Source organism: Thermomyces lanuginosus, assembly GCF_041956635.1.
Source record: "Thermomyces lanuginosus strain ATCC 200065 unplaced genomic scaffold VTN49scaffold_22, whole genome shotgun sequence".
In the NCBI taxonomy this organism is placed as follows: Eukaryota; Fungi; Ascomycota; class Eurotiomycetes; order Eurotiales; family Trichocomaceae; genus Thermomyces; species Thermomyces lanuginosus.
The window spans coordinates 2,260,754-2,287,393 of NW_027192356.1; the positions used below are offsets into that span (position 1 = coordinate 2,260,754).

The window sequence follows — 26,640 nt, forward strand, 5'->3', positions numbered from 1 at the left end:
ATTCTGTGAGGATATCGTTGTTTATTTAGTTCTTTTGGTTCCGCCGCCATTGACTGCGCGGCCGTCGGCAACATGAGTTACGTGAAGAAGGACGAAGATGCCGATCAGGGCATGCTCAAGCTTGACCGCACGGTGGTCTTTCAAGATGGTGAGTTCTCGGACGCGGCATGGCTCGAGTAATGGGGGACTCATGCAGCGTTTGTGTTTACAGCGAGATTGTTCAATTCGTCTCCCATCTCCCCCCGAAGATGTCGCGCCCTCCTGACCAAGATCGCCGTGCTCCTGTTCACCGGCGAGAAATTCCCAACCAACGAGGCCACGACTCTCTTCTTCGGCATCTCCAAGCTGTTCCAGAACAAGGACCCGTCACTCCGGCAGATGGTGTATCTGGTCCTTAAGGAGCTTGCCAATACCGCCGAAGATGTGATCATGTCGACCAGCATCATCATGAAGGACACTGCGGTCGGCAGCGACGTCCTGTACCGAGCAAACGCTATCCGAGCATTGTGCCGTATTATCGATGTATGATCGAGTTTTGTCCTTGTCAGGCTCGCTTCTAGGCTAACTGTGCGCTTGTGTAGGCTACTACTGTTCAAGGCATCGAACGGCTCATCAAAACTGCCATTGTCGACAAAACCCCGTCCGTCTCGTCCGCCGCCCTGGTGTCCTCCTACCACCTACTTCCCGTCGCACGCGACTATGTTAGAAGGTGGCAAAGCGAGACTCAAGAGGCCGCCTCGTCGGCCAAGACATCCACCGGGTTCCTGGGATTCTCGTCCGGCGCGTCTCATGCGATCTCGCAGACCAGCTATATGACACAATATCATGCCATTGGCCTCCTGTACCAGATGCGGTCGCACGATCGCATGGCCCTGGTCAAGATGGTCCAGCAGTACGGGGCCGCCGGTGCAGTCAAGAGCCCGGCCGCGATCGTCCTGCTCGTGCGGCTGGCGGCTAAGCTCGCCGAGGAGGATCCTAGCCTGCGGAAGCCAATGATGCAGATGCTGGATAGCTGGCTGCGTCACAAGCACGAGATGGTCAACTTTGAGGCGGCCAAGGCGATTTGCGAGATGAAGGACGTCACCGACGCAGAGGCTGCCCAGGCGGTCCATGTACTGCAACTCTTCCTGTCGTCGCCCCGCGCCGTCACCAAGTTTGCTGCGATCCGCATTCTGCACAACTTGGCCTCCTTCAAGCCGCATGTCGTCAATCAGTGCAACCAGGACATTGAGTCGCTCATCACCAACAGCAACCGGTCAATCGCTACGTTCGCCATTACAACGCTGCTCAAGACGGGCAACGAGGCCAGCGTCGACCGCCTCATGAAACAAATCTCAGGCTTCATGGCCGAGATCACGGACGAGTTCAAGATTACTGTTGTCGAGGCCATCCGGACCCTCTGCTTGAAGTTCCCCAGCAAACAGGCCAGCATGCTCTCGTTCCTCAGCGGGATTCTGCGGGATGAGGGTGGCTACGAGTTCAAGCGGAGCGTCGTGGAGAGCATGTTTGATCTGATTAAGTTCGTGCCCGACAGCAAGGAGGAAGCGCTCTCGCATCTGTGCGAGTTTATCGAGGATTGCGAGTTCACCAAATTGTCCGTCCGGGTCCTGCACCTATTGGGTGTTGAGGGTCCAAAGACCTCGCAACCGACCAAGTATATTCGGTATATCTACAACCGAGTCGTCCTGGAGAATGCAATTGTCCGTGCGGCTGCCGTAACCGCTCTGGCCAAGTTCGGTGTGGGCCAGACGGACCCGGAGGTCAAGCGTAGCGTGGTTGTCTTGCTCACCCGGTGCTTGGATGACGTCGATGACGAGGTCCGAGATCGGGCAGCCTTGAACCTGCGCTTGATCCAGGAGGAAGATGAGATTGCGAATCGATTTGTGAAGAATGGTGAGTTTATAAGTTCCAACTTTGGGATTCCGGTATTGATTCTAATTTGCACTAGAATCTATGTACTCCTTGTCTACGTTTGAGCACCAATTGGTGATGTACGTCACGGCGACGGATAAGAGTGCATTCAACAAGGCGTTTGATATCTCGTCGATTCCCGTCGTCAGCCCGGAGCAGGCTCTTGCCGAAGAGAGGACGAAGAAGCTCACCTCGGCAATGCCCACGCTCAAGGCTCCCTCAACGGGTCCGGCCAAGGCTCCGGCTGCTGCCGAGGGTGCTTCGACGGCGGCGGCGACGGTGCAAAAGTACGCGGAGCAACTGGCGCGTATCCCGGAGCTCAAGGAATACGGCACGTTGCTCAAGTCGTCTGCTCCAGTCGAGCTGACGGAGAGCGAGACAGAGTATGTTGTCAGTGCGGTGAAGCACATCTTCAAGGAGCACATTGTCTTCCAGTTCGACATCAAGAACACGCTTCCGGACACCGTGCTCGAGGACGTGTCGGTTGTGGTGACACCTACGGAGGACGAAGAAGGGTTGGAGGAGGACTTTATCGTGCCGTGCCCGAAGCTGGCGACGAACGAGCCGGGCATCGTGTACGTTGCGTTCAAGAAGCTGGGTGGAGAGCGCAGCTTCCCGACGACCTCCTTCACCAACGTCCTCAAGTTCACCAGCAAGGAGATCGACCCGACGACGGGCGAGCCGGAAGAAACTGGCTACGAGGACGAGTACCAGGTGGAGGATCTGGAACTGACGGGTGCGGACTATGTGATCCCGACATTTGCCGGCAGCTTCGACCACGTGTGGGAGCAGACGGGCGCCAACGGCGAGGAGGCCAGCGAGACGTTCCAGCTGAGCAATGTGAAGAGCATTGCAGGTGAGTTCTGACACACGTTGATCGCCATCACAGATGGGATGCTGACAATGTATTTTTTTTTTTTTTTTTTTTTTTTTAGATGCCACGGAGCAGCTCACCAAGACCCTCTCGTTGCAGCCCCTGGAGGGCACGGATGTTGCTCTCAGCAACACCACTCACTCGCTGAAGCTTTACGGCAAGACGGTGACGGGCAGCCGGATCGCGGCGCTGGTCCGGATGGCGTACTCGTCGCGCACCGGCGTTACGACCAAGGTAACGGTTCGAACGGAGGAGGCGGGCTTTGCGGCCGCCGTTGTGGCATCGGTCAGTTGATTAGATCATCCAGGTTCTATGTTTTCTGTTCGAATGGGTTGATTGGACTTTTGATTATTTGACAGGCGTGGTATTGTTTACACCGTTCAATTAGTTGTAGATAATAAAACCCGACTATTATTATTATTACAGTCCCCAATAGCTATCACTATTAACAACGGATATGTACCCCGATAGACCACAGAAAAGACGGCGGAATTAATCTCCCTCATCAAGAATCGTTTTGACGCCAGAATGCTTGGATACAGCCTCGTCGATGTCCGGTTTCTCCCGATCAGGTCTCGGGCGCCATTTCTGGAGCCGCTCCGTGAACTTTGCCCGAAAGCGAGACTGTAGAGTCTTGTGAAGCTCCTCTCGACCTGGCAGGTCCTTGTAGATGGGATGCAACCAAACGACCTCCAGATCCGGCAAGAATTCCGGATTTTCAAGACGGACGGCGAGATCCTCGAGCTCGAAGCCCAAGGCACGGTCGCTGCCGACCGAGGGGGGTTCATCGAGGATCAGGGTGGTCAGAAGTTTGAGCGGTGGGTCATTGCTGGGCCCGTCAATGTCGGACATGTCCGTGTCTGAGTCGTCGTCGGCTGCCGCTTTTGGTTTCGATTTCGCTGCTGCTCGTTCCGCTCGTCGTGCTGCTGCTTCTCTTGCTAATGACTCCACGGTATCGAAGAAGGACGGGCGCACCAGGTCGCCCGGCACGCGCAGGACGGACAGCAAATTGAGCCGCTTGGGGATCTCATGGAGGGCCTCCGGCTCGGCGGTCGAGTCCGACACGATGGTTAACTGGTTCAGGTTGTATGAGAGTGGCGGGAAGCCGAGCAGAGCACGCATCGTCCGCCCATTCAAAGGCGTGACGTGGTAGAGCGTCAGGTCGTAGAGCTCCCGCGGCCACAGGAAGTACGGATATATCATCCTCCGCTTGTCACGGACGGGGTCAAAGTTGATCCGACCGCTGAGCTGGAATTCGGTCAAGAACTTGGGGAAACCGTGGGCGTCGCCGTCGATGACGGTGCTGCGGCCAAGAAGGAGGGTATGGAGATTCCATAACTCGCAAACAGCTTGTTGGATGTCGAGGTACGACAGCTTGTCTATGACGAGGGAGAGGTCCAAGAAGGTCAGGTTCTCGCATTTCGAGATTGGCACGAGGCAGCCGTATCTGAGCACGTCAATATTATAGTATATGCACAAGGGTACGGAGTATAGGGTATAGGAGGGAGCAACAACTGCATACTTACCCAAAAGAGGCTGCTGGTGCACGAAACACTTCCAGATTCTCTTTGCACCGATTAATCAGCTTGGCTGTCAAACTCTTCGTACTGTGATGCACCAGCTGGCCCATGTCCAGGTGCTCAACCAGACTGGCGAAATTGCGGGGAGAATGACCCAGAGTCATGAGACTGGGTTTGATGCGCGCCGCGCGACCGGGTGGACATAGCAAGTTGGCAAATTTTTGGAATGCGTTCCCTTTGTCCAGCTGCGGCCGCTCGTAGAGCAATGGCAAGGCGATGTCGTACCATTGTCGACACACGAGACAGCAGCTCCATAGCGTCTTTTGTCGCTGTTCGTCTGTGTAGTCAGAGGCTATGAACTCCACGATGAGCATCACAAGCTCCGTCGGGAGGTAACCTTCTCGCATCGGCTTGCGTCCGACCTTCATTGTTGTGAACTCTTTTTCTTTCTTTATTTCCCATTGTATTCCCTATTGTGTGTTCGAAGACGCGTTAAATCGCGTCACTGCTCTTTGCACAAGTCAACTGTCGTAGTCTAAACTTTAATTGATCCGCGGAATCTTGGGGTCCATCTCCGAACGTCCAATCATGGCGCTTCGGTCGATATGGACATTACTTAGATATCTGGGGGTACTCTTAGTCTAGCCTGTCCCTCATCCAGACTCTACTCATAACAATCACGCGCACTGGCAACATGCGGCTGCATCGACTTGGTCGCTCTGCGGCGCGGCCGCTTTCAGGCCTTGTACCGCGTCCGATTCTACAAAATCGGCCCAATTGGAGGTGTTTGTACAGTACGGCGGCTTCTCCGGTACCTGACATTGCCTTCGCATTCGAGTGAGTCACATCCAGGTCTGCCTCGAATTCAGATCTAACAAGACCGTAGTATCGATGGCGTTCTTCTCCGCTCGGCAAGACCTATCCCCGGCGCTGCAGATGCCCTGCGAACACTACAAGACCGCGGCATTCCCTTCATCCTGCTGACCAACGGCGGGGGAAAACACGAGTCGGCGAGAGTACAGGAAGTAAGCGAGAAACTGGGGGTTCCGCTGGACGAGAGCGTGATTATTCAGAGTCATTCGCCTTTTGCGGAATTGGTCCATGGCACCCCGGAGCAGGAGCCGTTGGAGAACAAGTGCATCCTCGTCTCCGGTGGCGACGGCGACAACTGCCGACAGGTTGCGGAGAGGTATGCCGGCCGAAGGGAGAGAGTAAGCAGACAAGAGCTGACAGACGGTATTAGATACGGTTTCAAAAATGTAGTCATTCCCGGCGACATCTTCGTTGCGTACCCTCATATTTGGCCATTCTCTCGCCCGTTTCTGGACCACTACAGGCCATTCGCCCGACCGCTTCCCAAGCCGATCATCCCGAGCGAACCCGAGAATAGCCTACGGTTCGATGCCGTATTCGTCTTCAACGATCCGCGAGACTGGGGCCTTGACGCACAGATCATCCTCGACGTCATGCTGTCGTCGCGGGGGATCCTGGGTACTCTATCCGACAAGAATGGGCGCGTCGATCTACCGAACCGTGGCTACCAGCAAGACGGACAACCTCCCTTGTACTTCTCAAATCCAGACCTTTGGTGGGCCGCCGCGTACCATCTCCCGCGGTTGGGACAGGGTGGATTCCGCGAGGCGCTGGAAGGTGTGTGGGCAGCCGTCACCGGCGGGCCCAGCAAAGGCGTGGAGCTTCTCAAGACGGTCGTGGGGAAACCCTTCCAACTCACGTACGCGTTTGCAGAAAGACAGCTCCTCCGCAACCGCGCGCGCATCTTCCAGTCGGAGAACCTCCCGCCCATCCGCCGAGTGTACATGATCGGCGATAACCCGGAGTCGGATATCCGCGGCGCGAACTCGTATCGGAGCAAGCATGGCAGTGACTGGCAATCGATCTTGGTTCGCACAGGGGTCTACCGTGGCGGTGAGCCGTCGTGGACGCCTAAGATTATTGTTGATGATGTCAAGGCTGCAGTAGACTGGGCACTAGCGTCGGCCGAGAAGGACTGACCTTGTATCATACCATACGTTTGATGTATTCTTGTCATGTCTGATGCATTGTTCGGAGTTGTATATCAGTGGCATTAGTTAGATTGCTTATTTGCGTATAGAACAGTGGCATGATGGCTAGACCTGCGCCCTGTTGATCCTAATATATTCAAAGATTGCCATGATCTGCAAGTGGCCAGACTCGCGATTCTTCTATACCTTGTCCAGCCGAATGTGCGCTGCATGGTCCCTAATGTTATCGTGGCCCTGCGCCTTCGTTGTATTCGGCAGAAAAGAAACTTTAGATGCTAGCTCTTTAACATCATGCAGCATACATGCTTGACTCAGAGCAAATAAACCCGTTGTCTCAGTCCGTCGTTTATTTTTGCCTCATTCGTCTACTCCGCTCGAGTAGTTATACCCTAAATATCCACGCCCAACAGATCCAAACCCGGGAGTTGGATTCTCCACACATGCAAATCTTTCGTCCTTGTCCTATCCAAAGATCTACTTTGGTCTTCGTGCAGATTGGCGTACCGATTTCAAGTCCCTGCATTCCCTTTTTGTATGGGGCGAAACGCTCGAAACTCGGCAATTAGTGACGTTCGAGAACCAACACGGACGCGTCATCGTGGGGATTCTACCAATCCACGCAACCCTAGGAGCTTATCGATTCCCGGGTTTCCTTTCTTGGTCCCCGAAAATTCGCCGCCCCAGCAGGCTAACTCCCTGCCAAGTGATGCTTAAACTGGATAAGCAGCATTCAAGCTTTTTCTTCAGAATCCACCGACCACATACATGCACATTCGTGCGTCCGTTGAGGTCTCAGCCACTGTGTAGTATCTGCTTGTTAGGCAGCAGCTTGGCCCAGCAGCCACGTTTCAATTGTCCTCTTCCCGAGTCCAAACAGAGTGTATGGATGGCTGATCCTTCATGTGATGGACATGTTCTCTTTTTTATTTCCCTGTCAGACTTGCAAAACTTCGCCTTGTGGCTTTGTTCCTGGTCCAACATGGACGCATTCATACGTCGAGTGGGTTCTTCACGTGTTGGAGACAAATCTTTTATTGGACAAGAGAGATCCTCTGAGGCTAGGGGTTACCGAGGTTGGTTTAATCGGTCCGCATTTCGAGCAACATTCAGCTGCCATTGGACTGAGGAGGTCGAGTTGGCTCGAGATATGGTAATGGTTATGACGGTATTCCATACGTAGGGTTCTATCATTCACGTGATTTGATGGCCGTAAAGATGTAGATTGGAGCCTACAATGGGAGAGGAGTGATCACTTTTTTCGTGTATGAGGTTCTGGAATGAGTTCTGTATGTACACTTTCAACATTTGTTGTTGCTTGACTCCAGGGGTTCAGATTATTGTGAGAACAGAGGAGAGGCCGAGAACCAACAGTGTATCAATGGAACTGTCATGTAGCGTTGATACCGTAATACAGACGCAGGGGTCTTACAACGCGTGGAGGATTACGTAGATTGACAGACCCAATATTCAAGGAACCAAGCTCCATCCTCCATGCTATGACGCAACAGGGCATCATATGTGGTCAGAAATAAGGAATAGATGGAGCTGGAGAAGCTAGACAGAGAATGAAACATTTGATTGATCGATATCCATCCTCAGGGCGGGATACCTCTTTGATTCTACTTCTTCTCCGCGAAGAAACAGTTACTTACGACCTGAAGGGGGAGCTTGTACAAGTACTCCTTTAAGCTGCCAATTTGAATCATGGCTTGAATGCCTTTGTCATTTTTGAATCATTTCTTCCAAAAAGCCCCCGTCGTTTGCGTGCTTTCTGAGCATATAGTCATTGGCTCAATGTCCGCCATTTGCATTCCAAGATGGCTTCGACCACCGCTATTCAGCGTCTCCATGTTGATCACCATGGCGGTAGTGTACTTTACATACTTTGATGAAGCTTGGAACATGTCCGAGGGAGATCGGGCCATTGTGCGTGTGAATCTGCGTATTGGTTTTTTTTTTTTTTCCAGCAAACCGCGAACTTTGGCAGTTTTGAAGCTGATAAAGGATCGACGTTTATGCAGCTTTCAAAAAGCCATTGCTGCATCATCCCAAGGGCGCGGCTTATGTCCGAGCAAACGCGTCGATTATATCGCTTGTCCGGAACGAAGAACTCGACGGTATCATTCAGTCGATGCGCGAGCTTGAACGGTCCTTCAACTCAAAGTTCAATTATTCGTGGATTTTCTTCAACAATGAGCCGTTTACGGACGAGTTCAAGCGACGTACACGGAAGGAAACTAATGGGGAGTGCCACTATGGTGAATATCCAGAATGCCTTGCAACAAAAGGTTCATACATACCGAGATATTAATGTTTGAAAACACTTTCAGAGCTCATTCCGCCGGAGCATTGGAACGTCCCCGACTGGATCGATCACAACAAACTCGAAGAATCGCTCCATGAGATGCGCGCCCAAGGTGTGCAGTACGCCGACAAGCTCAGTTACCATCAAATGTGTCGTTGGAATTCAGGCTTCTTCTATAAACACCCGGCGTTGAAAGGCATCAAATATTATTGGCGGGTGGAGCCGGATGTCAAGTAAGTGGGAGTATCGCTGCTGGATGGAACCTCCCTGACGAGGCGAATCAAGATTCTACTGCGACATTGATTATGACGTCTTCAAGTTCATGGAAGAGTACAACAAGACCTACGGGTTCACCATCAATGTTTACGACGACCCCAAGTCGGTCCGGTCGCTGTGGCCCGTCACGCAGTCCTTTCTCGACGCAAATCCGCAGTATCTCAGCCGAGACAATTCCTTGCTCTGGCTGACTGATCGCAAGCGGCGTCCAGGACGTTACGACGAGGCCAATGGATATAGCACATGCCATTTCTGGAGCAACTTCGAGATTGGCGACTTGGATTTTTGGCGAAGCGAAGCCTACGAGCAGTTTTTCGAGCATCTAGACCGCACGGGTGGCTTTTTCTATGAGCGATGGGGTGACGCGCCGGTGCATAGTGTTGCTCTTGGCCTGTTTCTAGATAATGAAAAGATCCATTGGTCAGTTCCGTCCTTTGATCACACAAAAGAGAGATTTCGTACTCACGTGGTGAGTATTTTTAATACTTTAGGTTCCGAGATATTGGATACGAGCATCCGCCATATATTAATTGTCCGAATCTCCCCAGCTGTCAGGCCTGTCAGCCTAATTTGTTCACGCACAGTTGGTTTAATTATGAAGATTGTCGCCCTCTGTGGTTCCATCAAGTATGCGAGAGCCGGCGAAGAAAAGGACTCGATGATGAGGGAATGTGTATGATTGCACATAGTCTGAGGAAATATCATGATTAAAGCGACCGATAGATTTGGCCCCTTCGCCCAACTATGGAAATAGCATTATTTAGGAACAGGATGGTGAATGCTAACCCACCTCCTAGTTGTTCCAGGCCTCATTGTGCAACAGCTGTTTAGGGTTAGGGGCCAACTGGCTTAAGGGCCTTCTTGCCGAGACTCTGGAACAGGGCGAAACGTTTTAGGTATGTAACCTTTAATTAATTTAACTCAACATCCGTTCAGGGACTTCAGCCACTTCAGCCCTACGCCAATCACATCTCTTCTCGTATTTTCAATTTCGAGTTTAGCTCTTCGTTTGAGTCCGCATCATCAGTAGATGTATTCGGAGCTTCCGGTAGCGAAGTCCTCCAAAACACATTGTTGATTTGTCAAACCGAATCAGCTCGTTGTTCTTGCCGTTTTGTATAGTGCCTAACCCTCAGCTCGCTGCATAAAATCAATATAGTACCGATCCTCATCCGTCGAGTCCAGGTTCTATTACTAATTCGTAGCAGGAGAAACTCCGTCATTGTATGCAGCATTTCCTGCAGCATCATGTTTGTGATACGGCGAATCAAGCCTCAATGGGCATCACTGAAAGAAATCGCACTGCTTGAACGAACTCTATCTAGCCTACTTCGAATAGACTTTTGTTCCGACCGGACTCACGGTTATTACCAAGGTATTGCTGGACAAAGGTGTTCGCCTCTGAAGGTTCAAGTCCCTGCAGATCCCAGTTCGGTCTCTCGGTCAAACTATACGCGCGAAGTCCGTGATGGCGTCCGGTCTTGAGCCGCCAAGGCGAATAGTTGACGTAGGGCGCATCCTGCTCTCTGCCTACAGAGTGCTTTGTCCGGTAGTAGGCCACCACCCTTGCAGCCATTGTCGAATCGGTCTCTCTTCCTTTTCAAGAAAATGCTTTCCTCGAGCCGCAAGTACCGAGTGGCTTCTCGGTTCAAGCCCGCTGCAAGATGTCCGCTGTCACAATAAACAAACGTCAATCAGAACGTAGGTTTGGACCTGTGCGGATCTAACCGAGTGGTTGGATCTTTATCAGATCGTCGGGCCATTACCCCAGAATGATCAGATTCCATTGGGAATCGAATCATTCAGAACACGCCAAGTAGATGAACATATATTGTTATGATCAATGAGCTACAGTGTCCAAGTACATTCCTTGACCAGCACACATGGTAGGTTACCGTAAATGGAAACCTGAACGACAGAACCCGTTGCCCTGTCTGAGGGCCGGTAGTTTCGAAGGCTGGTGGAATACCCCGTTAATATAGCGCAGGGCTGATGATTCGAAGCTGGCGCTTGACGATGAATGCCGTCCATATGGTTGAATTGTCACAATGGAATCTTCTACTATATATATTCTTGCCTTGTGGCTCGAGTCATGTCACTCACAAAGAATTTCAATGCCCAAAGGGTTTTCGGATGCTTCTTCATAAGGCAACAGCTCCGGCTTGACATTGTTCAGCCTGATTTTGACCAGCGCTGTGTGTACGTAGGTTCTCATCAGGATCCCGAGGCTGGTAACTGATCAGTTATCCATTGCCTTTAGGGCCTGCTTCGCACCCGTTCTGCTGTATCCTGATACAGATATCAAGTTGAAAGCCCTGAATATCTCAGAACCTCTTTGCACTGTCTGTCTGGTCTGACTGTCACGTCGATCATGCTGCAATCCCTCCTTCTCGTTGATCCATTCTGGCTGGAGTGGACGTCCTGGATTCTGGTCCTTGCAGTCGTCTCTTTCCTTGCGACGTTGTGGTATAAATCACAGCAACCTCCATTTCCCCCAGTCCCCATCTACAAGAATGGCAATGGCACGAACAACCTTGCTCAAAATGCTGTCAAATTCGTGGCCGAAGGCTTCGAGAAGGTGAGCCACATTGTAAATGTAGAGCTCTCTTTTTCTTCCACATGTGCTGATTAGGACTCCCAGTATCCCAAAGCTTTCATCCTGGAAACGGACGCGGAACCGACTTTGATTCTGAGCCCGGAATATGCTCAGGAAATTAAGAACGATCCTCGTTTAGATCATGCCCGAATTCTCTACTCGGTAAAGGGCCTCTTCTCTCTCTAGCTCTAATTTGTATGTGGGCGTAAACAAGCTAATTTCTTAACTCCAGGACTACTTCGGCCATCTCCCTGGCTTTAATGTCTTTGACTATCACCTGAAGCACGCCGAGAAAGGCTATGAACTTATTCGCGTCAAATTGACCAAGGACTTGGGTGAGTTGTCAGCCTTTTAATGCAGACACTGCCTAGTTTTGCTGACATGTCCGTCTTGCAGCCAAGTACACAAGTGACCTGAACGAAGAAGCCGCATTGACGTTGCGAGATTTCTGGACTGATAATCCTAGTATGTTGGCCCATTCCTTATAAAAGAGAACAAACAAGGCTGACGTCCACAGAATGGCATGAAATCGTGATGAGAACGTCCATGGCTCACATTGTTGCACGGGTGTCTGGACGAGTCTTCCTTGGAAAGGATCTCTGCCGCAACCCCGAATGGCTGCGCATCCCCGTCGAGTACGTGATCAACCTCGCTTTCGGTGCGGCAGCCCTCAGGAAGTTCCCCAAATTTCTCCGTCCTCTCGTGCACTGGTTCATTCCGCAGGTCAAAGCACTTCGTCAGCAAATGGCAGCAGCGTACCGGATCATTCAGCAGGAACTTGAACAGCGCGAATTCGTCAACCGGAAGCTCGGTACTGATGGAGCTAATTATCAAGATGCGATCCAATGGACCACAGAGATCTACAAAGGGTTGAACCCTGATTCATACCCTGATCCAGTTGGGCCTTGCGTTTGGTGCCCTCCATACGAGCACGGATTTTCTTACGCAGGTCATCTACGACCTCTGCAGACACCCCGAGCTCATTAGGCACCTGAGGGAAGAGATCATCTCCGTGGTCAGTGCGGAAGGAGGGTTGAATCGTAACGCGATACGCAAGTTCAAGTTGATGGACAGCGTGCTCAAGGAGAGTCAGCGGCTGAAGCCAGCGTCAACATGTGAGCTCATTCTTTTTTTTTTTTTCTCTTCCCTTTGATTTAAAATGAAACTAATCAACAAGGAAAGTGATGATGCGGCGCGTAGCCACATCGGACATTGTTCTCAAAGACGGTCTCTTCATCCCCAAAGGCACATCCCTCGGCATTCCCACCCTTTGGCACTTTGACGAAGCCTACTACGACAACCCCGAAAAATTTGACGGCTACCGGTTTCTCCGCATGGCGGAGGAGGACCCTTCCAAGGCGAACCAGGTGCATCTCGTCTCCACGGGTCCCAACCATCTGGGGTTCGGTCACGGCAAGCTCGCCTGTCCCGGCCGGTTCTTCGCGGCGGAAATGGCGAAACTGGTGCTGGCCCACATTCTGTTGAAGTATGACTTCAAGCTGGTTGATCCAAATGAAAATCTTAGCCCGATCAGCATAAAATGGTACTACCGTGCCCGGCCAGGAGTTAAGATTTTGGTACGGCGTCGTGCAGAGGAGGTGTCTCTCTATGGAGCATCCATGTCTTCTTCCTTTGTCGTTGTTTGATGTTCATGTGTAGAGATCTGGAATGGTTTCGACTGGTTGTTCATGATAGATTGGGAGGATCTGTTTAGCTTTATTTTTCTTTTTTATCTTTTTTTTTCCCCCGCAGAGCAGCATTGCTTAATGGACGAAAAATGAAGATATGAATTATCAATTACTTATTAGCGTGGAGCTCCTGGGCTCTATCCGTATAACCCATGCGATGAGTGAAGATGGCTGTATTGGATGTATGAACCGGGATAGAAGGTGGCTACCTCCAATTCCCTGACGAAGCAGTCATTTTCGTTGTATGAACGTCAAAGGTTCCTCGATCCATTTGTGGTATTCAGCGGAGAGTATCGATTGCACTCTCTTGATTATTATCGGAGCACTGCCGACGAACCACCAAGCACCATTGCACCTGGCCAAGAGCGACGCGTAATGAGCAAGGATGATCAGCGCCACAGGGCGATGCCGCTCGAGGAGTTCGACATATTCGTCGGAAATATGGAGTATCCAAAGAAAAATCACGGCGCGATCAGCATCCATCGAGCCAGTCAAGGGGAAGTTGCTAGATGGATCCCAGCCGAGATGACACCTGAGTAACGAATACGCCCCTCGGAGAAGGTTGAGAGTTTGCGTGTATATGGCCGCTTCGTTCTCTTCCAAGTCGCTGCTCCGTTCAGTGGTCCAGAGGGCGTCAAGTCGGCGGAGGTGCTCCGGGCCGTTAGTAGAATTAGCCCGCGAAGAGTGTTCGACGTAATCATCGAAAATATGCCCATCAAGCACTGGTGCCATGACGCCATTCCTGATGGATTCCGCGTGTGCGAATGCCACCGTCTGAATTCCTCGAGCGAGGCGGATCCATTTCGTGTCCAATGCGGTCGGATCCGACATGTTGTAATCGTCACACATCAAGGCAATGGCCGAAATGAAGATGAGAATCGAAAGGGCAAAGAGTGCGTCACACTGTGAAGATGCTGACGAGGCGATTGCTGACTGGTATGAGCTCAAGGAAATGGCCTGATGTTCAGCGGCGTAGTTAAGCAGCTGCCGAGGGTCTTCTTCAACACCACCGGTGAAAGCCGCATGGAGAGCAGCCACGGCTAGGATACCATGAAGCAGATATTGATGCGAGAATGACAACCGTACGACTACGGTCCCCCAAGTTTTTTGAACCTCTGGCCGGGTTGAGAGGCTCTGGCTGGTATGGACTGTGAAATGGTGCAGCATGGAGAGATCTAGGAGTCTAAATACGGGGGATGGAGCTATAATCGGATACTCGGTTCTCGCCGCAGTGTGCCGAGAGGGAGCTTGATCTCGATGCTCCATTGGGACGACGGGCGTTAAGCTGAGGAAGCTGCATGTGCGTTGACTCTGCACACAGTTCCCGCAGCGAGGCTTCTTCTCGTCACACTGGGTTGTCAAAATCAGCACTGTTGCCCATCGCGTTTGTGCCGAAAAAAAAAGCCAATGTTAAATGAAAATTTGACGAGCATGCATACCTTGATATGACGTTGTTTGCACTGCGCGCAGCCATGGCGAGATTTTCGGTGATATCTTCGCGTCTCACGATGGGCCGACGATTTTTCCATGCCAATACCATATCATTCCCAAGTAAACAACAGCAGATCGCACTTCTCTTGAGGACAGTCGGTCATATGGAGTCATGATTAGCAATTTTAGGGGGAGTGATCAGTGAACCACTCTAACACGAACCGTGCAAGTGCTTGGTGAGTCGGGATGGGAAGGGATTTGCAGCACCAAGAAACTTCCAAGAAACTCAACTCCTCTTCAGGGACTGGGTGACAGCTGATAGATACCGTACCCCTGGACGCGCTACACCTAATCAAGTAAAGCCTTCGGATAAGGGGCATACTTCCTGTTCCAGTCGACCGTTTTTTTTTTTTTTTTCAGCAGGCAATGCACTTCACGAGCGTTGCCGGCTTCGTATTCGTACAGCCGGACCCTTGCCAAAAGGGACATGCCAATTCAATCACAATGGATGTCTCAGTGTGACAATCACACATTGGTAGACTTTGGCGTGAGTCCCTGGCAAGGGTACCCACGACGTTTGTGCACGTGTACATGACGGAGGTTACAATGCGATGAGATGATGCCGAACTTGGTGAAGAAGGGATTGCGATGGCTTTGCCGGTGCATCTTGCAGTGCCTCATCTGCAGACTGATAGTGCTGTCTCCAACACTTGTCAATGACCCGTCTCCAGCCCTCGCACACTGCTTCGAGGGACGGGAAGATTCCTTGCGAATAGAGTCGACTGATCTCTTCTTCATCGATTCCTTGATACGGCAGTTTACCAACAAAGATCTCATATAGAGTTGAGCCAAGCGCAAAGATGTCACTCTGGACCGTACACGGAGCGTCTATGTCACGAGGCAAGAAATGTGTCACTGTTTCCCGAACCATCGCCTCTGACCCATGCAAGGATGAACCACCAAAGTCCGACAGCCTAACATTTAGTGCTTTGTCGACCAAGAATTGTTTCGCGGCAAGATCCGCGTGGATGACATCTCGATGGTGAATATACTGCACCGCTTCAATCGCTTGTCGCGCAACGCGGCACCGGTACTTTTCAGTCGTTTTATGTTTCGCAAGGTACAACTGCAGGTCCCCATTCTTCTCGTGATAGAGGTCTAAATGGTCGCCGTGACAGTCAATGTACCGCGCAATCCGCTCGTGCCGACCGAGATGAATGTATATCTGCTCTTCGATTTTGAGTGCATGAAGGTTGGCTGGATCGGTTTTATCCTTGGGCTCCTTGCGAATGATTTTATTGTTGATCTTACGGACGATAGAGAATTGCCCGACGTTGATGATGCTCCTTGATCTGGGATCCTGCGTTGCCACGTTTCCGGATACGTCAGTCGCGACTTTTTCTTGTGGAAGGCATGAGTGCTTGCCGAAACTGCAGCTGCGGTAGCCATGGGATGGCCCAGAGGGTCTGGAACAGCTGAACGGAAATCCTGCTCAACGTTCACACCAGACAGGCGAGAGACTTACTGCCTCGAAGCGGGCTGGATGTCCCTAATGATGATGAATATCTAACCCTGACTAATCAGTGGCGCTTGCCGAAGTGTACTTGAGCAAAACTTGACACCCGCCATATACCAGCGCCACAGCGATTAAAGCGGCGTTGATGAGATATACAGACTGTTGTTATTTGCGTACCATGGCGAATTTGCCAAGGTTTTGATTACCGGCTCATTTCTAGTGCATTCGAACTGATCAACCAAGGTTCTTTCATAAGCTCTGAAGTCATACCTTGGTTCGAAGGACATCCGTGACCCACGGCCGCACATGAGCGAGGGTGCCGACCCATCGAGGAACTACCCGATGGCAATGCAAGACTTCGTGTCCGCCAGAATTTTTTTGATTCAAGAACCTTCTTGGCATCATTCCACGAGGTCATCCATGTCAGACAACCCATCGCGCCACGCGCATAGCTGGTATGCTAAGAGCAAATTGTTGATGTCTGGGGAACAGCCCACTGAATCGAAATCGAGTCGTTTGCAAGTTGCGCGAGGGCCTTTGGACAATGTGGTCTGTTTGATAGATGTGACGGAGAACCGAGATGGTTCGTTACTATTCACTTTGTACATATGACCTCGCTTGAATGCCGCGTCGTCTGTTCGTTTTCGGAAGAAAGGGATGTCAATCATCTCACAAAGATCCACGATACTGAAGTCTATAGGATCGGTCAGCAGAATGGTCCAGCAAGTTGACATTATGATGGTGAACTCTCGTGAATCTATCGCTGTCATCACCGTTGGCGAGGAATAAATAAAGTGTAGGTATAGTTCATGGGTTCATACCAAAACATCTGTACACACAACAGCATATCGATATCGATAGACCAGCCTAGTCAATGGCAACATTGTGATCTCCCACGAGTAAGGATACCCCGAACAAGCGAGACTGGCGTATTCACCGCTTCTCAAACATTCAAGTATGCAGCGTATCAATCGACCAGTATGACATACGAGTACTCCTGTTACTGTGCTCCTTCAATTCGAGAACCAAATTTGCCATTACACAATTCTCTTTACAATTAAGACGCATATCAAAAAAGTATGATAACAGAACCGCGTAACGGGAATTGTGATCGGCAGCCGAGAACGAAGGCAGCCTAACATGTGAGAGAGGAATTGGATTGAACTCGGACCAGGAATGCGGTGAGGCTGTGAGCAGATCGATTTGACTCAAAATCAGAGTTGAAGATGAGCGAATCTCAGCGTTGGAGTGCACTGATTGTACGCGTTCTCCAGTTGTGCCCGACGTTGGTAGGATTGGGGAGGAACCGAGAGCAAAACGGACCCTGACTCAGACGATCAGGATGCCCAGACTGCCCTTGCGAGCTGCCAAGCTCGATTTCAAAAGGGGCCAAGTAAGGGGTTCAGTTGATCTTGGCTTGGGGAAGCTATTGGAATTGTAATGAACCCCACGAGCGCAGGCACACAGTACGAGCCTTCAGGGCCCTTCAACGGTTGCAAGTGGACTCCTTGTGGTGCGCTTAGGGCGGTAAGTAATTCTTGGTGTGGGTTGGTATTCGGCTATTGAGGGCTGAAGCGAATTGGCGAACGGAGTGTCGCAGAGAAAAGGGAGGAAAAAAAAAAGGGGTAACCCAGGCTCGTACGGAGGATCTTCCTCTTCCGTCGTTCTCGACAGAGTTTCTTCCAGTGGGATTTACTGTATATAACTCAGCCTCGTCGGCTTGGCAATTCTGGGCTTTTGCGCATCACAATCACAGCAGCTTTCACAGGCTGTCGGCATTCGCTGCGAACTGCTCATCACCAAGACAAAATGCTGTGCCTTCGGTGCATAATCCTGCTCCCCTACATATTTCCAATACTTGAGTCTCTTCCAGGAGTCTCCCGCTTACCTTTCAGAGCGGAAGGATCTAATAGTTTTGTCTTGGCAACGTTGCAAAGCCTCACCTTGCGACAGATCGCCAATATTGGAAATCCAACACGTGCGGTATGATCAGATCATGAGGCGAAGTACGAGGAGGAGTACGGGTCAGTATTCCTGTTCGGAGAGTTGTGAACACCGATCTGCGGGGGATCCGCATAGATATGCCTGAGCCTCGATGAGGTACGTCGTCGTGCAGGATTGTCGTAAGCAATACGGAGTTTGCACTGCTTTCCGGCCAATTCGACGTCACTGCGCGCGTCAAAATCGATCAACGTTTTCGCCCGAAAGCAACGGATGCAAGGTAATTTACCTCCAACATAACATCGTTTTTGACATTGTCTTCGCCTCCAGAAGTCGAGATGAGAAATTCCCGATGACGTCATCTATCTGCAAGCTGCAGCCGTTTCATCTCTTCCGTCAGGCTGGCAGCGGATCTCCAGCAAGAGGCTGCCATATCAAGACCCTTCACTTAATTTAGAAGCTGCACTCGTACTCAAAGTCTCAGTCCTTGAAGAGGAGGACGTAATCCGTCGCAAATTCGTACACGGCACGACTCCCATGGCAGATTGAGAGGCTCGTGCTCCAAGACAACGACAGATGGATCAGACAGACGCAGACTCACTTCCACATCAGTAGACTAAATACAGCACCGGGGTGTATGGGCTCCAATGCGGAATCCCCAGCGTTGCGCGGCCCGCAGCTTTCATAAGGCTGCATCGCGCTTGTTTCTGTTCTAGGGTTCGTTCCATGCGCTAGCCTACTCAATATGCTTCGCTCTCTACGGAGTACTCCGTCCTTTTTTCGGATGTTTTGTAGCCAGACCAGGCTTCTTGATCGTACTGTTCGTACAGTAGCTGAGTTAGCTGAATTGCACGGTCAAGTGTCAATGCTCCGTTTGTGATTCACGAGCTAGCTGCCGCTGGTTGCCCAATTATTGATATATTATCATGCTGCCTTGGTCAGTTAGCTTCGCCGAACCGAGAATCCGAGATTGGAGATTGGCTTCGGCAGCTTCGGATGTGGACAACTGGCATTAGTGCCATAGTCAATTAAATTAACGCTTCGCGGCTAACATCCTCCCAACCTCGTTCGTCCATAGCCTTTTTTTTTATCCAGATTTTGAGACTCGAGTCATTAGTCATCCGGCCCGGTCCGGCCGGCATCAGCAGTATGGAGAAAGAGACTGTTCCTGAATTCTAGAAGCGTGCGCTTTGGTCGTGATGGAGTTGTTCATGCCTGAGCGGTGTGCGCATTGATTTGGCGGGGAAGGCGGCTAATCGGGACGGAAAAACTTCCGGAATTCCCAAAGAAGAATGGGCGTGGCTGCAGCCCTACAGCAAAAATGACGCGGGGTGTGCGAAATTACACGAGGTGACACGTAACAAAATCGATCTTATCAAGTGGCAAGTTTGGACAAAATTCCAGCAAAAAAAAAAAAAATATACTCTCTTGGTGACTCGGTGTCCCGATGATGTCATGGGAATTTTTTTTTTTTTTCGGGACACAAAAAAAATTGATTGCAGCAATCGGCCCGAGTGAATCCTCACGGGCGACGCCGGGCGTTGCCCTTGGGGGGGGGGGAAGCGAAAAGAGCCCGTGAGGGTTCCTGTTGCCCTGTCCGGCGTGTGGATCGGGTGGAAACGGCCAACGGTGAGTTGCAGCAATGCAAGCGTGTAAACGTGGATACAGTCCAATCCATAATTAGGTTCGGTGACTCCGGATGAGACATGGTTCGGTCTGATTTCTAGAAAAATTCGGAATGCGGCACGCAGGCGGGACAGCTGTAAGCTTCCTCTCTCTGCGCTGCCGAGTCCGAGTCCCCGTGGAAAAAGGGTCGGAGTTTGCCCAGGTGTATGCCTGTCGTCTTCCAGCTTTAGCCGATCAACGTTTGCCGTGGCCGTGGACATTCTACGGAGTGCATTCCTACTGCTCCGACGCTTCGGACAGCGAAGCGATCGTGAGGGTGTGTGAATGGACAACCAGATTCAAGGTGACAGCAATTGGGCCCCTAAATTTGCCCGCTGGTATGTAACTCTACGTAGATCATTCGTCTCGGCAAACGGTACGACATACGACGCACTGGGACATTGCAATCCTTTCCGTAGGCTTGCATTTTGGGCGCTTCGGCTGGACTGGGTAGGTGGCAGAGCGCAGGTGATGGCAGATGCATTCGGAAATCTTCCCACGACAGCAAAACGAGGGATTGACCCTGACCGCACGGAAAATCCAGACATCAACCGGGAGCCAGAACGGAGAAGGTCGAACTTTTGATATTGTTCTGGGGCATTTCGTACGAATCACATTTGGTAGGTCGAGCCGGATGGATGGTGCTCCATCCGGACTATGGAGTATACAGCTCGACGATCCATCTCCATCTGATCCCCTGAACTCGAGTTCTCCGCCAAAAGACGAGTCACGAGTACGAGGGATACATGTCATCTCTAGATGCGAAGAGCACAAAAGTTATGTATAACAACCTACATCGTAGCCTTCGGCGAGTTTATTGGGTCATGCGCCGATCTCATCTCCAATCACACGGGTCTCCGTCTGTCGCTGTGCCTCTGTACCTTGCCTTGTCGACAAATTCCAGCTGCAACATGACAGTTGGAAGTCGGTCCGGTTTAGCGACCGACATCATAATGCAGTCCCAGCGGCGATCAAATATAGAAATCGCGCCCATACGCCTCTGACGTGAGGGGTCTCAACTTGGACAGACGCAGCCTCGCAGACATCGAAGCCAGGCACTAGTCCGGAGTTGCGATCGATCCTTTGGACCTTTGCCGTGTAGTGTCGTGTCGTGTAGACTGTTGGACGGAGTTACGGAGAAGACTCCAGAAGGGATGCAATAAGTAGCTAAGCTACAAGTAGTTATGCAAATACTCGTAGTGCCGCAAGGAACTCCGTCGCAAAGCGATTGAGCCCGGTGAAGGAGCTGAACCGAGGTGAATTATGGGGGCTATCGCGGCACAGGGGCACATCACACCTCGGAGAAAGAAAATCGCGCACACACTTTTCCCCCAGCGGGCCTTCGTGGGAGCTTGCCACGAACAGGCACTTCTCATCAGTAACCGTACACTAGTCCTGATTGGGCTGGCCCAGAACGCCCCGGATGGAGAGGGCGAGAGTGGATGTGCTGGAGCTTGAACCACCGATAATGTCGGGGCAGGGCAGGGACGCGACTGGGTATTTCAAATTACCGGTAAGTTACCCTCGTTTCGTTTGTAGACAAAATACAGGAAAGGAAATTCTGCCAAGCGGCCAAGTTGCGCCAAGCAATCCCCCGTGCAGTGGGCGTTGATTGGCCAATGGCGGCGCCTGCGATTCAAAACAGACGTGATCATTGGTTCCCGTGCTGACTAAGCAGAAGAGCCCCATTTTTGAATCGATGCAATGCGAGAACAATGAAAACTTTGCTATTTTTTTTTTTTTCTTTTTGCAAACGGCGTGATTTTGACGGCCATCCCACATCGGGGCTCGGCACAGTCGGGCCTGTCGGCATGTCCCAGCCGGTTCTGCCAGAGGCGAGAGCTCCAACTTTCCAGAACGCTGCTGAGCCGGCATCTGACCGTGAGATCACCGCTCCTGTCTCCTGACTCCTGAATGCATGACTCCGAATCGACCCAAGAACGGATGGCATGCCATGCCATGCAGAGTAGATTCCAGCCCGGAGTCCTCCGATCATAGAGTGCACTCGACATCATCTGGCGCACGGTTTTCCGAACAGAGTTCCGAACTAGACAAGAATAGCTAGGTTAGGAGAATAATACGGCGTTCTCCGGATCGACGCCGCGGTCATTCATGCAACAGGAGATACCCCAAGCCGTCGATCGGCTTGGATGCCGCCCCGGAATAATGAGGTATTTCGTCATTTCATCAATGGCATCCATTGACGCTACCCGACGACTATCGACTAGACGGAGTAGAGACGTAGAACCCCGGCTGGGTGCCGCCGGCCGGGAGATGGCGGAATTGCTGATAGCCAGCAACAGCGCCGCCAATGCCTGCAGATTGCACGCTATCACCATGATTTGGCCCAATGGTCCAAGGATAGTGGCGGCCGCAGATTGGAGCCCTTTTCCCCCCAAGGGCCAGGAAATGCAAAATCTGCGAAATTACCGGCACGTCATCCACGGAACTGCTCGTCATGCCAGTCATCGAGAGCCACCGCAGTCCAGGAGGGTTTAGCGTTGGTTCAGTGGAGAACTGGGACGCCCCGTATGCTGATGGATGTAATCTGGTAAATTCACTCGCCTCGGAGTCGGCACTAGGGCCGATCGAATCGCAGCGCAAAAAGCATGGCCAAAAAACAACGCAAAACATCGGAAGCCCGCCACTATACCGGATCGGGACCTGTTTTTTACGGATCTTGCCTCTTGTCAAAATTCGCACATGCCTAAATCGGGTAAGCTAGGGAAAACGAAGAAAAAAAACAGTCCCAAGCAGCACCAGCAGCAGAAGCAAAGCTCCTCCTGGGGTGCCACTCCTCCCACTGCTGCTCTTGGGTTGCTCTGTTTTAAATACCTGAGCCCTGCCCCCCCTTGGCCATTCCACCTCTCCCCTCTTCTCTCTTCCTTTCTTTTCTTTCTTTCTTCTAGTAAGCACAGCAGATCCCATCCAATTCCGCCATTTTGCTACCGCGTGTGTCGTTCGGTTCAATCCCCCCCCCTCCTTTGCTCAGTTCCCGCTTCGGTTGGTGAGCCACCACACCAACAGCAACAATGGCGGAGCGGAGGATCTCCTATGCTCCCGACGTGGAGAATGGCGATCGCAGCCGCAGCAATGCCGACCCCAACGATGACTACGCCAACCTCGATGAGTACACCGCCCTGAACCGCTACATTTCCACCGCCCGCGACCGCCGTCGGGGCTCGACCTCGAGCGCTGGCGAGGCCCTCCAGAGCCAAAAGAAGAAGAGTTCCTGGGCCTTCTGGAAGAAGAAGGATGATGGATACGGCACCGATGGCACCTTCGTTGCGCCGGAGGAGTGGCTGGAGACGGACATCCGCACCGGTCTGCGCTCGAGCGACATTGAGCCGCGCCGCAAGAAGACGGGCTGGAACGAGCTGGAGACCGAGCACCAGAACATGCTCCTCCAGTTCATCGGTTACTTCCGTGGTCCCATTCTCTATGGTGAGTAGCGCCCGAGCGGAGCCATCCCAGGCTCCAATGGCACGGCCCGTCGCTGACCCTTGGTTCCCCCGCCCCCTCTCACCAGTCATGGAATTGGCGGTTATCCTGGCCGCTGGTCTGCGAGATTGGATCGATTTCGGTGTCATCATCGGTATTTTGATGCTCAACGCCATCGTCGGTTGGTACCAGGAGAAGCAGGCTGCCGATGTCGTCGCTTCGCTCAAGGGTGATATCGCCATGCGTGCGACCGTCATCCGTGATGGCGCCGAGAAGGAGATTCTCGCTCGTGAGCTGGTCGTCGGTGATATCGTATGTCAATCGATTGCTGTGTCCCATTCGCATGCAATCAAAGAAAGCTAATTATTTTCCCCCTTACAGGTCGTCCTGGAGGAAGGCCAGGTTGTGCCCGCGGATGTGCGCCTGATCTGCGCCTACGATAAGCCGGAGAACTTCGAGCGCTACAAGGAGTACATGGCTACTCTCGGCGACGACTCCCTGAAGGAGAAGGATGACGAGAATGATGATGTCGAGCATCACACTGGCGTCTCTCTCGTTGCTGTGGACCAGTCGGCCATCACGGGCGAGTCCCTCGCCGTCGACAAGTACATGGGTGACACCTGCTACTACACCACCGGCTGCAAGCGCGGCAAGGCGTTCGCCATTGTCACCGCGACGGCCAAGCATTCGTTCGTCGGAAAGACTGCCTCGCTGGTGCAGGGTGCCAAGGATCAGGGTCACTTCAAGGCCATCATGAACTCCATTGGTACGACGCTGCTGGTTCTCGTCATGTTCTGGATTCTTGCGGCCTGGATTGGCGGTTTCTTCCGCAACCTGCGCATCGCCCTGCCGACCCCCGAGGACTCGGACAACGATCTGCTCCACTACACCCTGATTCTGTTCATCATTGGTGTCCCTGTCGGTCTGCCCGTCGTCACCACCACGACCCTCGCTGTCGGTGCGGCCTACCTGGCCAAGCAGAAGGCCATTGTGCAGAAGCTCACCGCTATCGAGTCGCTCGCCGGTGTCGATGTGCTGTGCTCGGACAAGACTGGTACCCTGACGGCCAACCAGCTGTCCATTCGGGAGCCGTACGTTGCCGAGGGTGTCGACGTCAACTGGATGTTCGCCGTGGCCGCCATTGCCTCGTCCCACAACGTCAAGAACCTCGACCCCATCGACAAGGTCACCATCCTGACTCTGCGCCGCTACCCCAAGGCCCGCGAGATTCTCTCCCGCAACTGGGTCACCGAGAAGTTCACTCCCTTCGACCCCGTCTCCAAGCGCATCACCACCGTCTGCACCTGCGATGGCGTTCGCTACACTTGCGCCAAGGGTGCTCCCAAGGCCATCCTCAACCTTACGCAGTGCTCTGAGGAGGAGGCTCGTCTCTACCGCGAGAAGGCCGCCGAGTTCGCCCGCCGTGGTTTCCGCTCGCTCGGTGTCGCCGTCCAGAAGGAGGGTGAGCCCTGGCAGCTGCTGGGCATGTACCCGATGTTCGACCCTCCGCGTGAGGATACCGCCCACACCATCACTGAGGCCCAGAACCTCGGTCTGTCCGTCAAGATGTTGACTGGTGATGCCATCGCGATTGCCAAGGAAACCTGCAAGATGCTCGCGCTCGGCACCAAGGTCTACAACTCGGAGCGTCTCATCCACGGTGGTCTGACCGGCTCTCGCGTGCACGATCTTGTGGAGCGTGCCGATGGTTTCGCCGAGGTCTTCCCGGAGCACAAGTACCAGGTCGTCGAGATGCTGCAGCAGCGTGGCCACCTGACTGCCATGACTGGTGACGGTGTCAACGATGCCCCTTCGCTGAAGAAGTCCGACTGCGGTATCGCCGTCGAGGGTGCTACCGAGGCTGCCCAGGCTGCCGCTGATATCGTCTTCCTTGCTCCTGGTCTGTCCACCATCGTCGATGCCATCAAGGTTGCCCGCCAGATCTTCCAGCGCATGAAGGCCTACATTCAGTACCGTATCGCCCTTTGCTTGCACCTGGAGATCTACCTGGTGACGTCCATGATCATCATCAACGAGACCCTGCGTGCCGATCTGGTCGTCTTCATTGCCCTGTTCGCTGACGTTGCTACCATCGCTGTTGCCTACGACAACGCCCACTACGAGCAGCGTCCAGTCGAGTGGCAGCTGCCGAAGATCTGGGTCGTCTCGGTCGTCCTGGGTGTCCTGCTTGCCGTCGGCACCTGGATCATCCGTGGCAGCATGTTCCTGTCGAACGGTGGTATCATCCAGAACTGGGGTCACCCGCAGGAAATCATCTTCCTTGAGGTTGCCCTGACTGAGAACTGGCTGATCTTCGTGACCCGTGGTGGCAAGACCTACCCGTCGTGGCAGCTGGTGGGTGCCATTCTGCTCGTCGATGTCCTCGCTACCCTGTTCTGCGTTTTCGGTTGGTTGTCTGGTGGTTACCCGCCGCGGACCAGCCCTCCGGCCTCGTACGAGTTCTCGGATGGCCCGACCAGCATTGTCACCGTCGTCGTTGTGTGGGGCTACTCTCTGGGTGTCACCATTATTATCGCCATGATCTATGCCCTGCTCACGAACATCCCGTGGCTGGACAACCTTGGCCGTGCCAAGCGCTCCAAGGCCGACACCCAGATTGAGAACCTCATTGGCCACCTGTCGAAGCTGGCCATTGAGCATGAGCGGGAAGAGCACACGGGCAAGTCGAGATACGTTCTCACGACTCGTGCGCCTGAAGAGGAAGATGATGAATGAACACGAACGATGTGATACCCGGCGTGAGGGGGTTGGGGGTCTGGATTTGTGGTATTGATTCCCTGTTTTTAATACCTTCTTTTTCATTTCCCTTTTTATTTTCTGTGTGTTTTTGATTCTTTTTTTTTTCTTCTTCTCTTTCGTTTTTCTTCGTGTAGACAGCCCAACCCGGCCAGCACCCATGGACGCACTGGAGTCGTGTCGTTACATGTTTATATAGACTTGGTGTTGTATATCAATATCAACACATGTTAGAGAAAGATTCTGGACCTTTCATGGTAGCTAAATAAGACTGGAGCAATGATGACTTCAATTGATTTGACTCCGTTTGATCATCGAGCTTGTGGGTGAACTAGAATCCCTGAGCCCACTTATCGGGCATGGAAACTGTAAGCATGCATACCATAAGCAATAGAGGGTTCCTTTTAGATGGACTTTGGTTTAATAAATCTCCTGCCGCTAAGCATACCGCAGCATTTAATACAAAGTTGTAACTGGCAACTACTGTGTAGATGCACTCTTGAAACTAGAGTCGGTAGTGATATCACCGACTCCAGCCGAGCCCTCCGCTTTCTCTTGAGTCAGCAACATCAAGAAGCGCCCATTCGCCAACCCACGTTGATGTAGATACACACGCGAGACCAGAGCCGGTGGTGATATCATCTCCTCCAGCCGAGCGTTCCGCTTTCTCTTAAGCATCGTCGAGACAGGCACTT

General features: G+C 52.3%; 11 protein-coding genes across 11 annotated transcripts; 5 read left to right on the forward strand and 6 right to left on the reverse strand.

Annotated features, from left to right (window-relative positions):
* Nucleotides 1–72: 72 nt before the first annotated feature.
* VTN49DRAFT_1853 (uncharacterized protein) lies at nucleotides 73–3,079 on the forward strand (the record flags this gene model as incomplete). Its single annotated transcript, XM_069409513.1, has 5 exons — nucleotides 73–148; nucleotides 212–522; nucleotides 582–1,893; nucleotides 1,949–2,767; nucleotides 2,847–3,079. 5 exons carry the CDS (start codon nucleotides 73–75, stop codon nucleotides 3,077–3,079), a joined length of 2,751 nt encoding a protein of 916 aa, XP_069270892.1.
* Nucleotides 3,080–3,277: 198 nt separating this feature from the next.
* VTN49DRAFT_1854 (uncharacterized protein) lies at nucleotides 3,278–4,733 on the reverse strand (the record flags this gene model as incomplete). Its single annotated transcript, XM_069409514.1, has 2 exons — nucleotides 3,278–4,232; nucleotides 4,312–4,733. The coding sequence occupies 2 exons, from the start codon at nucleotides 4,731–4,733 to the stop codon at nucleotides 3,278–3,280; spliced, it is 1,377 nt and encodes a 458-aa protein (XP_069270893.1).
* A 266-nt stretch (nucleotides 4,734–4,999) lies between these two features.
* Nucleotides 5,000–6,317, forward strand: VTN49DRAFT_1855 (uncharacterized protein; the record flags this gene model as incomplete). Its single annotated transcript, XM_069409515.1, has 3 exons — nucleotides 5,000–5,142; nucleotides 5,192–5,494; nucleotides 5,549–6,317. 3 exons carry the CDS (start codon nucleotides 5,000–5,002, stop codon nucleotides 6,315–6,317), a joined length of 1,215 nt encoding a protein of 404 aa, XP_069270894.1.
* Nucleotides 6,318–8,123: 1,806 nt separating this feature from the next.
* On the forward strand, nucleotides 8,124–9,621 carry VTN49DRAFT_1856 (uncharacterized protein; the record flags this gene model as incomplete). The annotated part of the gene is made up of 5 exons (XM_069409516.1): nucleotides 8,124–8,271; nucleotides 8,351–8,587; nucleotides 8,660–8,867; nucleotides 8,920–9,330; nucleotides 9,402–9,621. The coding sequence occupies 5 exons, from the start codon at nucleotides 8,124–8,126 to the stop codon at nucleotides 9,619–9,621; spliced, it is 1,224 nt and encodes a 407-aa protein (XP_069270895.1).
* A 286-nt stretch (nucleotides 9,622–9,907) lies between these two features.
* VTN49DRAFT_1857 (uncharacterized protein) lies at nucleotides 9,908–10,486 on the reverse strand (the record flags this gene model as incomplete). Its single annotated transcript, XM_069409517.1, has 2 exons — nucleotides 9,908–10,035; nucleotides 10,273–10,486. The coding sequence occupies 2 exons, from the start codon at nucleotides 10,484–10,486 to the stop codon at nucleotides 9,908–9,910; spliced, it is 342 nt and encodes a 113-aa protein (XP_069270896.1).
* Nucleotides 10,487–11,281: 795 nt separating this feature from the next.
* On the forward strand, nucleotides 11,282–13,152 carry VTN49DRAFT_1858 (uncharacterized protein; the record flags this gene model as incomplete). The annotated part of the gene is made up of 7 exons (XM_069409518.1): nucleotides 11,282–11,488; nucleotides 11,552–11,668; nucleotides 11,739–11,841; nucleotides 11,903–11,971; nucleotides 12,024–12,403; nucleotides 12,456–12,621; nucleotides 12,689–13,152. The coding sequence occupies 7 exons, from the start codon at nucleotides 11,282–11,284 to the stop codon at nucleotides 13,150–13,152; spliced, it is 1,506 nt and encodes a 501-aa protein (XP_069270897.1).
* A 273-nt stretch (nucleotides 13,153–13,425) lies between these two features.
* On the reverse strand, nucleotides 13,426–14,723 carry VTN49DRAFT_1859 (uncharacterized protein; the record flags this gene model as incomplete). Its single annotated transcript, XM_069409519.1, has 2 exons — nucleotides 13,426–14,544; nucleotides 14,634–14,723. The coding sequence occupies 2 exons, from the start codon at nucleotides 14,721–14,723 to the stop codon at nucleotides 13,426–13,428; spliced, it is 1,209 nt and encodes a 402-aa protein (XP_069270898.1).
* Nucleotides 14,724–15,226: 503 nt separating this feature from the next.
* Nucleotides 15,227–16,074, reverse strand: VTN49DRAFT_1860 (uncharacterized protein; the record flags this gene model as incomplete). Its single annotated transcript, XM_069409521.1, has 2 exons — nucleotides 15,227–15,985; nucleotides 16,057–16,074. 2 exons carry the CDS (start codon nucleotides 16,072–16,074, stop codon nucleotides 15,227–15,229), a joined length of 777 nt encoding a protein of 258 aa, XP_069270899.1.
* Nucleotides 16,075–18,135: 2,061 nt separating this feature from the next.
* On the reverse strand, nucleotides 18,136–18,397 carry VTN49DRAFT_1861 (uncharacterized protein; the record flags this gene model as incomplete). The annotated part of the gene is made up of 2 exons (XM_069409522.1): nucleotides 18,136–18,310; nucleotides 18,372–18,397. The coding sequence occupies 2 exons, from the start codon at nucleotides 18,395–18,397 to the stop codon at nucleotides 18,136–18,138; spliced, it is 201 nt and encodes a 66-aa protein (XP_069270900.1).
* Nucleotides 18,398–21,964: 3,567 nt separating this feature from the next.
* VTN49DRAFT_1862 (uncharacterized protein) lies at nucleotides 21,965–22,216 on the reverse strand (the record flags this gene model as incomplete). The annotated part of the gene is made up of 1 exon (XM_069409523.1): nucleotides 21,965–22,216. One exon carries the CDS (start codon nucleotides 22,214–22,216, stop codon nucleotides 21,965–21,967), a length of 252 nt encoding a protein of 83 aa, XP_069270901.1.
* Nucleotides 22,217–22,779: 563 nt separating this feature from the next.
* Nucleotides 22,780–25,924, forward strand: VTN49DRAFT_1863 (uncharacterized protein; the record flags this gene model as incomplete). The annotated part of the gene is made up of 3 exons (XM_069409524.1): nucleotides 22,780–23,191; nucleotides 23,277–23,500; nucleotides 23,570–25,924. 3 exons carry the CDS (start codon nucleotides 22,780–22,782, stop codon nucleotides 25,922–25,924), a joined length of 2,991 nt encoding a protein of 996 aa, XP_069270902.1.
* Nucleotides 25,925–26,640: the final 716 nt, after the last annotated feature.